Source organism: Eretmochelys imbricata, chromosome 2, assembly GCF_965152235.1.
Source record: "Eretmochelys imbricata isolate rEreImb1 chromosome 2, rEreImb1.hap1, whole genome shotgun sequence".
Taxonomy (NCBI): Eukaryota; Metazoa; Chordata; order Testudines; family Cheloniidae; genus Eretmochelys; species Eretmochelys imbricata.
In genome coordinates, this window is record NC_135573.1 from 79,497,447 (window position 1) to 79,511,676 (window position 14,230).

Sequence of the window (14,230 nt, forward strand, 5' to 3'; positions counted from 1 at the left end):
GAAAGACTTCCTCTTAGAAGGGCCTAAGCTGTTCAGTGGTGATACTGTTGCCTCCCGCCACTCCTTCAAGGATTCAAGGGCAACCTTAAGGTCACTTGGCATTTATATACGTGACAGGACAACGATTCCAACCATTCCAGTACCCACCCTATCACCCCTATAAGGTCCAAACCTCATAAGAGAGAACCACCCCTGACAGCAACCCCCCTACCTGGGCTTCCTTCTAAATAACTATTTTGACAGCTGGGTCAGGGAACATGAGCAATCCCCTCCGGATCTGCTCTGTGAACCCAACTTCCATCCTCCCTTTAGGAACCGCCTATCCCAATTTCTATCTACTTGACAATTTATCACCACAGACAAGTGGATTCTGAAGGTGGTTTGGATGGGATATTCTATTCATTTCCATTCTGTCCCCCCTTCCACTCCTTTTTCAGGAACCCATCTCAGCCTGTCCTGCATCTGGGAGTAATAGAGCCGGTTACCCTAGAATTTGTGGGAGAAGGTTTTTATTCCAAATATTTCCTGGTTTCCAAAAGAAATGGCAGCTGGAGGACAATTGAAGACCTCAGGAAACTGAACACCTACATTCTTTTCCAGCACTTGAGGATGGTGACTCTGGCTACCATAATCCCATCCTTGAATCTGGGGGGTTGGTTTATTACCCTTGACATTCAAGACATGTATTTTCACATTGCTATGCACCCTTCCCAAAAACGCTTTCTACATTACATCGACAGCTCAGAACACTATCAATACCATGTCCTTCCCTTCTAACTCTCCATTGCCCCATGGGTCTTCATGAAGATTCTCTCAGTACTATTGGCTTCCCAAGGGGGTGTTCAGCTCTGGAGGTCATGCTTCACCTCCCGCCCTCCTTCCCTTCATCTGCAGAGTCTCCGACTCTGTAGTTGAGAAGGAACCGTAGCAGCAGTGGGTTCAATCCTCCTTATATACCTTCACTCTGGAGCACAAGGACGCGGACACTGTCGATTCAAATCTCTGATTGGTAGCGCATGGGCCCGCACATTCTATGGTGGAGCACCCATAGGGACAAAACAAAGTGAAGGACTCAAGTTACTGAAAGGTAAGTAACCTCTCTCTTTTTTTTTTTTTTTTTTAAATGCATTAGAAAGTTGTGGGTGGGGGGGAATGCAATGGTATCTAAAGGAAAGCTACTAATTAAGACATTCTAGCAGAGTCTGTTAGCAGAGCTGTGCATTCTTTGTTCTTCACCTGGATCACAGTTTATACAAGGTCGCAATCCAGCTACTGCAAGTTGATCATCCTTCACCAGCAGTAGCAGTCTTGTTTTTTTGTTGTTTATTTTACATTTATTTTACATTTATTTTCTCTCTTTGCAGGTACTTGAGAGGTTGCAGCAAAGAGGCTTTGAGATTGTTGGCTCATGTGGAGGAGGGGTGGACTCTTCCCAATTCAGTGAATACGTACTGAGGCGAGAACTCAGAAGGACATCTCGTGCACCCTCCGTCATTCGAATAAAGCAAGAGCCTCTGGACTAAATGGACATGTTTCTTTATGCAAAAAAGGGACGTTACATGTGCAGTTTGGACACCAAACAAGTCCTGGAACTAAAATTGAATAAAGACGCCTTTGTATGAAATATAGAGACCACACCTGAATTAATATGGAATTATATGTCAAAAGATAGGAAATGCAAACAAAGGAAGGGGGGGAAATGGGAAGGTAGGGTTGGTGCTGTGATAGCCATTAAGTGTCCTAGGCCTTCTTTAGGCCCACTTAACGGTAAACAAGCCATTATCATCAGAGGGGAGACAGAGTTCTCCTATACATTTTCCATTACCAGAGTCCATCCACTTTCCCATGTGTATGTCTTGATTCAAGTTTATTTGCATATGGAGGTTTGTGTCGGTGTCTTTTTAGAGGTAACCAGGCAGGAGGACTTCAGGAAACATCCATCCATTGCAGTGAAAGATAGTTGACTGAGTTTTTAAACATAGTCTGTACAGATGTCAAACACTTTTGTCTGCCCTCACAGATGTGAAAAGTTACTCTTTTTTTGTTTTAAATGAGTTGAGTTTTTTGTTTTTGCAATGGGACCAGAATTAATACTTGGTAGAGTTGCTCTAGTTTGAATCAGCTGCTTTCCTACAATTTTTTAAATTGTATAATGATAGGATACAATAAACTCTGTTTAAAATAATGAGGGTGTGGATTAAACCAACAAAAGCAAAAGAAATTTAATTAAAATAATCAGTCAGTAGCTCACTCTGTTATGCTTCCCCTAGTCCTATTCGGGTTGCAGAATAGCAAGTTATCTTGCATACAGAGAGCAAACTGCAATTCCCATGCTGGGTAGAGTGAGTTACAGGAAATAGATGCTCTCATTGGCCTATATTAGAAAACCTGTCTGGTGCACCCTATATTGCTGGTTTACATTCAACACTAGTTTTTTAAGCTTTGTCTGAGTTTGAAAAGAGGCTATTGTGGTGATGGGACCATTTTCAATACTGGTAAAACTTAAAATAATAATAATAAAAGTTTGGCCCAGAGAAATCAGTCATGAAAATAATGCCAGGTAAATGTTCTGAAACCTATAACTAATAATAGTCACATCATTCCTTTTTTAAACATGGAGTTGGCAGCTGTAACTCTGAATTACCTTAATGACTGTAAGTCAGAATGTTTGTTTTTAATGTTGTTAATTTCCCTCATTTAGGGCTAATAAGCTTCTGCCTGGAAGTGAGACCCTTTGGCTACACCATTGACCTTATTATTCTTATTACTAGGCAGTAACTTTGTACACAGTTATCCTGCAAGTTATTCTTATTGTGCAACATCTCATTGAAATCAATTGTGCACGTGCCCAGTTGATGTCAGTTAGACTTTGCAAAGTAAACATAATGCGTAAATGACACTACTGCACAAACTGTTCATGGGTTGATGATTTTATCACATAAGAGGCACCAGCAACCACATTATCTTTCGTCCAAAATATTTCTTTATGCAATATTACACTATATGACTGTGTATTACTATGGAAAATCCTATTGAATCAATGGTGCAGGCATTCCATTCATTTCAGTGAGACCTTGCTATTTATTTAAAAAAAACATTGTGAAAAGTAAATACTCCATGTAACAAGGTTTTTAATATAGTTCTGATAACTGAAAAAAGTAAACCATTTTTTCTGGTTTTTATTAACATTTAGGAGAGGGAGGGATATTTAATATTTTCTTGGCAGTGCATCCCATTGTGATTTGAAATGAGCAGGTTATGGAACCACGGCGGGGTGGGGGGGGAAGAGGAACTCCAGAAATCTAAGTTGGGTAGACAGTTATAAGGTTTTAGTTTCCTGCTGATCTGTAGGTATACACTTAGGAAAAGCTAAAATAGCTGCAAAACAATGCTTGTTTTTGAGTAATAGTAAGTACTCCTCTTACAAAATAAATAAATGCTTGTACTACCCCCCCCCCGAAGTTGGTTGTTAGTTTGCACAGAGGTGGAAAAGGAAACAGCTGAATCCATGGGAAATAAATATTGTAACCAATCTTTAAACTGAACATAATTGGAGATGGTCGAATAACAGTTGTGACTTTGAAAAACAACAACCCACAGCCCAGGAATTGATATTTGCATTGGTGCAAAGTAGTCTGAAATGGTTGCAACTGAATCTGAAAAAACTTGAATATACATTATGGAAACTCTGCCAGGCTGTCTGAGTGTAGTGTAGGTACTGGGACCTTGACTTATTACAATGCACCTGTCTGTCCTCTGGTCTGTGTAAGCACAGAGATCATTGGGGTGGATGGGAAACAGGCATCAAAAGAATTCACTTTATCTTTCCTCTTAAATTCTACCACAAAACATTTTTGTTGCTGTTTTTTCAAGTTTCTGGGTTTTGTTCAGATGGCAGTTTTGTGGCTCTTTATACAACATACCTGTTCAGCTCCCTGAAGCCGGAGAAACTTCCTGTTCTTTCCAAATCCCTGAATGGCCAGATATGCTTTCACTGAATGTTCATTCATTAGGAAATGAGTCATAAATCATTCGGAGACCCTGAATGTAAATGTCACTGCAATTATGTTGTAGTTATGGAGTAAGAGGTCACAGACAAAGTAATGACTAATGAAAAGTAATAAGATGCAGGAATAAACAAAACATAGATTTTTAGAGAGGAAACAGATTAGTTTTGTGCACATGAAGGTCACGCTTGTAACAATGTGTCTTTAAAATGTTGCTTAGAAAATCTGATCAGTAGATACGAGCAAAATATCCAGTAAGAGAAACAGAAAGGATGAGTATAAGGACAGCTCATTTCTGGAGGCTAATAATTTTTACTTGCACAATAGTTTTATTTATCTATTTTTTTAGTATAACTGTATTTTATGCCATCAGTGGGTGTTTTATTTAGCTATACCAAGTGGAAAAATGGCAATGAATGCCAACTCTACATGTCTGGCAGGTTGATTAAACAACTATCAAAGGGACTGCTGTGCATGTACTCTGAAAATGCCACGTGACACACCCTTCCTTGAAATAAAATTTTGGAGGAGGAAAAACTCTGACTTCCAAAGAACTGTGGTAGCATTGTTGCTTTTTGAAAAGTTAACACTGGATTTTTACAAGTAGCTCTCAAAGGTTTCACTTCTGAAATCCAGTACAGTTCTTTCCCAAATTCAACCTTAATATACACTAGGTAATGCAAGTCTTTATATATAGTGACTCTTGAAACTCCCAGATCTGATGAGTCCCTAAACTGAACTAATCAATCCTTTCTCCCTTTGATCAGGTGGGAAAAAATTAAGTCCCTACTTTAGTCACATTTGTAGAATTGCTACATACCAAAAAGTACTTGGTAATTCTGTTCCCCACTCCTCTTATAACAGGAGCTTTGCCCAGTTCCATTCTGCAATTTCTTTTCCTAATTCATTGCCATGAATCTAGGAGAAAGCTGAATTGTGTCTTTTAAACTGCACTGGTCACCAGGCTCATATTTTCAATTGTTGGCTAGCAGGGGCATGAGTAATTGGGAAGCAATTTTGGGGGGAGGAAGGGAGGGCTGTATCACACTGAAATTTGACTAAGTTGGTCATGCTGCACAGTGAAGTTAATCCACAGGATGAAAAGTCATATGACTGAAGATGTAACAAAAGCCAGCAGGGACATCAGTGGAGCCTGACTCTGGCTACAGAGGACCATCTGAAGGTACATTATTATGCTAAACGTGAGCTGATCTTTAATTTACAAAGAAATAACTTGTTCGTGGACCCTGAATATTTTCCATAGACCTTTTCAAATTGGTTCATACTTTAATTATAAGGTTTTGCATTCCCATGAGTGAATTATCAAATACACTTTCTCTTTGAAGTCCACATTTTTTTAACAGATAACTTGGAATTCTATTGACCAGTGTTTATTTTTTAGAGAAATAAAACAATTTACTTGAATCTGTCACTTCTTTACTGAGAAATTCTATATTATGAATCATTTCTAGTGGACAACTGGGATTTGAATGCAGGCATTCTTGTTGCCTGTGGTTTATTTACAGTGGAAATGAAACCAAGAAACCCTCAGGGCCTTTAGACCAGTTGATTTTTCTCAGACTTCAGTTTGAATGGTTTATTATTTCTTGAGGGGCTGCAGGGATCACCAGCACCAAAATCAATACTTTGCATTAAGTCTCTGTGTTGTCTTTGGCTATTACCTCACCGAACTGGTTATTCAAGCCCCCAGAAATAAACTGAGTATGTTGGATCAGATGTTCTGTGTTTGAGATAGAAGCTGTTGAAATCAAATCACCACCCCTCTTCCAACACAGATGCAAGATATATAGTTGAATTGATAGTACAAAAGTTTCCTCCCAACATTCTATAACTGTAACTTGAGCGAGAGCATTGTTTTCATATTAGCCAATGACTAACTTCAGTATTTGATGGCATGTTAATATTAGCACTTGAAATTGTCCCTCTTTTGGATAAGACACTTGTTTTCAAAAGTAGAAATGTCCCGTGGGAGATGCTGGATACTTTTTGTTTTCTGTAAATATATATATTTTTATAACTTTCTTGGCCTGCAGTTTAATACATTATTGTGCCATATGTCCATGAAATAAACAAGAGAAATTATCAATAGCTAACTTCAGATTTTCTTTTAAGAACCAGATTCTGCTCCCCATTGCTCACATTGGATAGTAGTTTACTCCTTAATTAATCTCGTTTGGATTTGATTAGACTATTTCATGGAGAAATGCGCTACGTAATGGGGGTAGGGGGTCAGAATCTGGGCCAAAATGATCAATTGCCCACAACCCTGTATTTTAAAATTTAAAAAAAAAAACGTACATTTTAATATCAGATCAGAGTGAGAGAAACACACCTTGTCTCACAGCAAAGTTTAAACATTGCATTCCTGACAACTCCTCCTATTTTCCCATTAGTGTGAAAAATTTGCCCTGAAGTGACCAGCTCCTGTGTCTGTACGTGCAAGTCATGCTGAGCACTTGCTGAGCTACACTGGTCAGCTCTATTGCATTTAAGAGTACAGCTTTGATTAGCTTTTGTGGATGGATGGTGGAGGAAAGAGAAAGATCCATGTGATTTGTCTCTGTACTCTGAGTTGGGACTGATAAATGAGTTCATCTATAACACCAAATAGTCTTTCTGTTTCTGTTCTACTATGTAGCTTGTCAGTATTTTTTTTCTGAGGAAAATATGTTATATTGGATGCCTGACCTTGCCTAGTCACCACTATTAAGCAGCCTGAAATTTATAGGTATGCAACATGTTAAGTACACACCTCAATTTGGGTGTCCAACCTTTTTTTAATCTATACATAAAGTCTACGTTGACACTCTAGCTTAATGTACTGTTAGTTGTATTTGTTCTGATTTTCCATTCTATTACATTCAAATTTATGGATTAGTGAGGATCAAATAAATTGATGTTTGATGCTTCAATTGATTTAATCCAGAAGAAATTACACTTGGTATACAAATCAGCACATGGGATGCTAGTTCGATCTGTAGCAGCTGTTTCACTAATCCTTACAGTTTCCTAATAAATAACCTATTTCAGATTTGTATTTGGTGTCTTGCATTGAATACAGTTATTGCCAGATAAATGGTGAAATTGGTTGTGAATCTACTTGTCTTTTCCTCTATATTGTATTTGTTCTGCTTGGGTGTATTTGAGAAGTTCCATAGTAATACTTTGCCTGCTCAGAAGATGGTACAAATCTTTAATTAAACATCTCAGCACCTGTGAGGGAGGTAAGTACAAGCATGCTCCTCTTACAGATGGGAAAGCTGAATTATTAGAGAGTAATGATTTGTGCAAAGCTGCAAGCAAAGCGGTAGCAGTGCCAGGATTCACACTCAGGTGTTCTTGGCACTAATCCACCATGCCATTAACTGTCCTTTCATTTCCTTCACAGTTACACTTGCTATACAAAACCACTTGGGGAACATTGATATACTGTGATGTATTACTTTACGGTTTGCTCAAATATGGCATGGAAGCTTTATAGCCACTGCCTTTCAGTCTCAATTTTTAAAATTCCTGTGTTGATCTTGCATATTCTCTTGGATTTTTTTCTTGTTCCAGTTATAAAACAAAAAACTGACGTGTTTAAATAACCTCTGTTTGGTTCTTTATCTTCGTCCTCTGGGCCAGTTCTTTAATTAGTATCTGTAGTCTTTTATTTCTGAGATTTCAATTCCCTTCCATAGAACTAAGGGATCATAGAAAAAAAAAAGCTGTATAATAAGTGAAAGAGGCCTGGTAATTCATATTAGCCATCTGAAAAAAAAAATCCAGGAAAATACACCTGCTTAAAGGGATTACAGTTCAGTTTTGATTTTTATCAATGACAGGAGTCTTTTAAAGTTATGGGTGCTAATGGATATGTTTGTTCAAGGCATGGCTTGATTTTAGCTTCAAACAATCCAAAATTGAAATTGCAAAATAAAAAAGATGAGGATTAAACCTCTACATTAACTTGGTCCTTCAGTATCTGCTTATCTTTCTCACAGTAGTACTGTGTTTGGATGAGTAGCTTAAAAAGAGTACCATATTAACAACCTTAGCCAATGCACCTTTAAAGACTCAACTGGTTGGCTTAGAGATAACAGTACTGCTCAAAATAGTCTTCTGATGCATTACTGATAGATATAAGTTAAAGCCATAAAACTTGCAGCTTTATCAGGCAATATCTACTAAATCCTGGAAGCATGTAAGATAACCTAAATGTAATCTACTTCATATCAGCTCTTCCAGTGATGGATAGCAAAACAAAAGCAGGACTAATGAAAAATTAATGAAAACAGTTACTTCCATAAGAAAAATGATCTATTTTTCCCACCTTTGTATTGATCTTAACTGGCCCTGTAAATGGAAGTGTATAATTTTATCCTAAGGTAAAGAGGGTTAGGGAGAGCAAGCCTATAATTCTATTCATGTTTGTGACACTTTCAGGCTAAAAAAACCCCAAGCACTTTCCTTAGAATGTTAGTCACCTGTGAATACAGACTTCAGTAATGTGTTTTCTACTCAGGCAAACTGCCATGCTGTTTGCCAGACATTGCATGAGCAGTGGACTTTAAGTACTTTTGAAGGCTAATAGGGAAGTACAAAGAAACAATGTTCAGGAAAAATCAAATGTATTCCATATAACTTGGGTATTTAACATGTCTGATGCATTCATATTTGTTTCTGACTCATCTTCCCCTTTGTTGGAGAAACATTTTTTTAAAAGACCCATGTCTCTTTTCTGTGAGCAAATCCGTATTCACACCCAAGAGTGCTGGCAATCTTTGTATGGCCAAGCTAACTGGGTTAAATTGTTCCTTGCACTAGTTTAAATAGTGAGATCCTCTCACTTCTGTTTTCTTCACACTTTATCGTTGATGCATTTAAACACAGCTGGCTTTTTTATAAAGTGAACAGAACATTGCTGACTTTTTCAAGATACTGTAACATAAATTGATCTGTTCTAATACTTTTCTGTAAATTGTATATTAAGTTATTAAGCCCTCACATATTTAACGTTAATGTGTCCATCAAGCCCTAACAGTGCTGCTGAGGTGATATATCAAAGGGACTGGAATATAGTCAGATTTTGATGGAAAATAAGTGTTTTTAGTACAAAGCTTAGGAAATGTATCTTTCCCATTCCCCATTCTATGTTGTATAGGCCTCTTAATATCTCCTTTGGGGGAGAGTGTTACATACCTACCTGAGTCTGTGCTGTGGTCAGGAAGTGAGAAGGGAGATGTTTCTGCACCTACAGGTAGGTGAGTACTACTTTGTTACCTTTTCCCATTTTCTGGAATCCCCTGACCTGTCTGCCCTTTTGGTCACATACTTGACCCCGTTGCTCTCTTCTTTAGTACACCGTGTCAGCCAGGGTGGATTTGATTTAAATCACTAGTCAGGAAGACACAATTTAATCATGGTTTTCTACATAAAAGTGCATTCTTGTTGGTTGTTATAACCTTCATACATATTCCTCACGACTCAGAAATGGATGTAGGTTTCATTTTTAGAAGGTACACACTATACATTTTTAAAGTGATTTATTTGAAAACTTTTCAGATTAGTTTTACAGCTATATCAGAAAATGAATGAGTGTTTGGTTATTTCATTTACCAAAGGTAATTGAAGCAGATATTTATGAAGTCATTGGGCGGTGAACGATCTCCAATTCAACAGGTTAATCGTTAATATTTGGAGGATTTTCTTGCCATGCTGTATCAGGAGGAGAACATCACCAGACAGACATTTAAATTGTTTTATTTAACTAAAACAACAATGTTACGTATTCTGGGTTTTTTTCTTCAACAGCAAACATATAATATTTTAACAAAACAAGCATATGAATTTTTGAATTTAAACATTCAAGTTTTTTAATATCAGGTTTGTTTTTGTTAAAATTGTTTTTAACTAAAATAGTTAAATGACATTTTTTTAAAAAAAATTAAATTGACTGTGTCAGCCAGGTCAACATGAGAAACTTAAAATACTGGCTTCTGCAGATAACTCAGTCGTCTTCACCTTCATTTTCCTGTTTGTTCATAATCTGGAAAAGAAAATCAAGCTTTCCTGCTTTTTCAGATCCCAAACGATTTCTCAGTTTGGAATGAATTAGTCCAAAGCAAGAAAATATTCTTTTTACACTGGCAGAAGAAGCTACTGCTGATAGAAGTGAGATTATCACTTCAACAGTCTCTGAATCCAAGTGCTTAAGTGACTTCCACCAGTTCCCTGGTGTGACTAACTTTAAAACACCATCAGCAAATGTATATTTCTTGAATGGTTCTTATTCCCAAACTGGGTCTCTTTTACGGCCTGCTGCCATTGTAGGTTTTCCCTTCCAGTGAGAGAATGGTATGGTAGATCTCAAATCAATGAAGGCTACACTCAGAAAGACCTCAAGACTTCTGGAATATGCTGCTCAGTTTTCTCACATTTATCTCCGGACTTCTTCTCCTTGTCCAGATCTATTCCGCCCCCAACAGTCTGCTAGTCATTGAACTTTTTGAAACTTTGCACTTTTAGAGAGAGGTAAGGGTTTGACTCTGTGTACACAAATTTGCAGAGGGACAATAGGGTTGAGGTCTGTTGTTTCTCACCTCTATATATTATTTATTTAAAAACATTTTTGCTGTTAACAAGAATGTTATCCTGGAGACACAAATCCACAGTTTGAGAACTGCAAAACTAAGCATCTCTGATGGTATCTTCTAGACGGAGTACTGAGTCCCGCTGGGTAGATAAAAAGATTAACCTAAATAATCTATACAGAAGCCCCTAGAACCCCGTAAAATTGGGTCCCTAATCCATGAACTATTGGAACTCATTTACAAAACTTTTCTTAAACGTTACATGAATATATTGTCTCATACTATAAAATTAGAATTTATAATCCCTATTCCATGATGAGATATCTTTGGGCTATAATGTATCTTAATTAAAACTATCTTTAGGTAGGTTTTTTCCTCAAAAAGCATTTTATCAAAAAAATCCGATTTAAATAAAGTCTGAAGTTTATTTTATTTTTTTAAAACCTTGATTTTTATCCACCCTTGTGTCAGCCACATCTTAGGCTGAATGTTTTCTTTGCAATGGCACGACAACAGCTCCAGTAAAGGACACATTGCCTCTTATAGTGAGTTTCATTTAAAACTGGATTTTTACCGCACCTCACTGTTTAGCTTTACTCAATTTGTATTACAGAAGCACCAAGAAGACCCAATTGTGCTTGGCCCTCTATAGACAAGAGGTGGCATTCCCTAATCTTAAAATGAAAAATATTGTGGTAAATGACTCTGGATGGTAAGTGTCTAGTTTTTAATGGTGCCCACTGTCTATGAGGTATATCGCTTGGTGATAGCTAATCCAGTGGAGATCTGAACAGGGAAGTGTCAAGATCACAACATGAACAGTAAAAATTACCCATAATTCACCATCAGCACAACCTCATGGTAGCAATGATGGATACAGTAGTGTAGACAGGGCTCAGGAATTTATACCATTGTGACATCTAATGCACCAGGACAGTAACACCAAAGCACTGCTTATGCCAATGTGTCTGTCAGGGTGCTCAAAGCATGACAGCCACTTCATGGACAGTAAATAAAAATAGGGTGACCATACATCCCATTTTGGCCAGGACAGTCCCCTTTTTAAGCTCTGTCCCAGATGTCACAACTTTTTTTGGCAAAACTTGGCATTTGTCCTGTTTTCTCTGATGATCAGTTGGCAAGAGCAAACAGAATAAACGCCCACTTTTTACAAAAATAGTGGGGTGCACCCCCCCACCACCACCAACTGGGCACAAAGGAATTTTCAGGAGGGGAGGGGAGCGGCTCAGGCCCGCCCTGCACTGTGTCCCGTTTTCACTTTGAGAAATATGGTCACCCTAAATGAAGAAATACTTCCTGCCTCAAAGAGCTTACAACACAAGGGTGGGAATATAGCGAGGTTACACAGACACACACACTGTACATGAGTGTCTACTTGGTCCTCACTGTGGGTCCAGACAAGATTCAGTGCCATGCATCCATTGCACAGTGCTGTGAAGCAACAGTTTACATGAGCAAATTGCAGTCTGAGTCTAGAGCTTGCAACCACGTTGGAGAAATTAGCCACATCTTCAAGAGCTGTTTTTAAAAAGAGCAATAGGGAAAAGGGGCCAGAGAAGACCCACAAAGCCTTACATGAAAAGACTTTAGGGACCTGCAACACACTGAGCGTGCTGGCCCTGATTCAGCAAAGCACTTAAGCACATGCCTAACTTTTGAGAATGAGGAGCAAGTAGAACAGCAGTAGAGTGGGACTAATTATAGGCTTACGTTAAAATTAAGGTTTCAGAGTAGCAGCTGTGTTAGTCTGTATCCGCAAAAAGAAAAGGAGGACTTGTGGCACCTTAGAGACTAACCAATTTATTTGAGCATAAGCTGTAGCTCACGAAAGCTTATGCTCAAAAAAATTGGTTAGTCTCTAAGGTGCCACAAGTCCTCCTTTTATTAAAATTAAGCACATGTTTGAGTACTTTGTTGGATGGGGGGCCAGCATGCCCAGGACGCTGCAGCATCCAGTCCTAGCTTTCCATGATCATTAATCTACACTGAACTTCAGAGCCAGAGAAGCATGAAGTGCACGTGGGGATACAAAGGAGCAATATTATGCAAACAGAAAGGGCCTTAGCTGTCAAAATAACCAGATGCTGATGGAAAGAGTTATGCACAGTATTAGCATGGAGTGAGCATTGAGAGTCACTGACAACTCTGGGAGTAGTATTTTGCATGGACTGAAGTCCGTTGTGAACAGAATTGGCAAGCCAACAGCCTGGGAGTGCTAAAGATGTCTACAAGTATGAAACTTATGGGAGTAAAAGACAGCAATGTACTTTCTCCTTAACTCATAATAGTGGGAGGAAGCAGAATGACCTAAGTCAAGCATAGGAGTGGGGATGGGTGCATGGCATTGAATTCCTTCATTCTTTAAAGAAGGGGAAAAGGAAATTTATGTCTCCTGGTGTGATGAAAGGGACAAGTCAGCCATATTAAAGTTATGTCAAGCAAGAAAGAAGAGACTTCTGGGAAAAGTTGCTCTGTTGCAAATTAAGTTTTGCCTTTTTTCCTCCTCTCCTCCCCAAGATTTGTATGTTGCTGTACAGACCATGTGTGTCTTCAGCTTGACCATTACCTCACTATACTTTGAACAAAGTGTGTAATGGACTTTAAAAGTGACCTGCAAAAGAAATATAACCTTTTTTTACTCTTTTATATATACTGACTGCCTGACCTTCCCTCCCACACATATTCCCTTAAAAATGTTTGTTCTGTTTGTGTTTTGGAGCCTTGGAAATATCAGACATACCAAGTCCAGTAACAGCAAAAGAAATTACAGGACTCCTTGGGGAAGCAGAGATCTGCAGGGGAAGACTTCTGAGTCATCACACAAAAGGGTACGGTTATTGAATCTTTCAGAAAGAGCTTTTTCTCCCCAGTGCTTCTTGGGAGTTGGAGTTAAATAAGTGTACACAAAGCTAAAACATTTTAAACAGTCTAAAAATTGGTTACACTCTCTGTTTTAGTTTCATATCTAAATCCTATTAGTTCTCTAGTCCTTCTGTAAGCAAAGGAAAGTCCGCGCCTTCTGTTTAGAATAAAAAGCCATCAGAAGCATACTTTCAAGGTTCCTTGTCCATTATAAAGATGCAAAAAGGGACACAAACATGTCTCTTCCTGTACAGTCAAGCTATGTTGGACACTGCTGAAGCATCAAACTGTCCTGCAGGTTCCCAAAACCGTCATTCCACTTTCTTCTCCTTTTCTGCCTTCCTTTCCCATTCTCTGGGGTTTGTTTTTTCTTTAGACAAAGAGACCAGGCTTGGGGTCTTAAGACTTTTTACAACAATCTTTCATAGTTGCAGATTAGAAATACACAGTCAGGTATCAATACAGAACTTTCTGTGAGAGACTATATTAAAGTTAATACTCCTGGAAGTTTTATGAACTGTAGAACCGTACAGTAGTTCATAGTTACTTCTCATTATTGAAGAATGAATGATAGAGGACTTAGAAAGCTGACTGGAATCGCTAGTGCCAGAACCTATTAGAGTTAGTATATAGAGCCCCAGTTCAGCAAAATACTTAAGCATTTGAGTAGTCCTGACTTCAGTGGGACTACTCATGATGCTAAAGTTAGGCCCATGTTTATGTACCTTGCTGAGCTGGGGCGTA

General features: G+C 38.3%; 1 protein-coding gene across 4 annotated transcripts in view; it reads left to right on the forward strand.

The window, feature by feature from the left end:
- The window catches only part of KCTD1 (potassium channel tetramerization domain containing 1), a 137,414-nt gene extending 135,590 nt beyond the window's left edge, over positions 1 to 1,824 (forward strand). For all 4 annotated transcript variants that reach the window (XM_077809041.1, XM_077809042.1, XM_077809039.1 and 1 more), the window contains one exon: positions 1,365 to 1,824. In XM_077809041.1, the coding sequence (XP_077665167.1) occupies positions 1,365 to 1,523 (159 nt within the window). In that variant the 3' untranslated portion in view covers positions 1,524 to 1,824. The remainder of the gene's footprint in view (positions 1 to 1,364) is intronic.
- Positions 1,825 to 14,230: the final 12,406 nt, after the last annotated feature.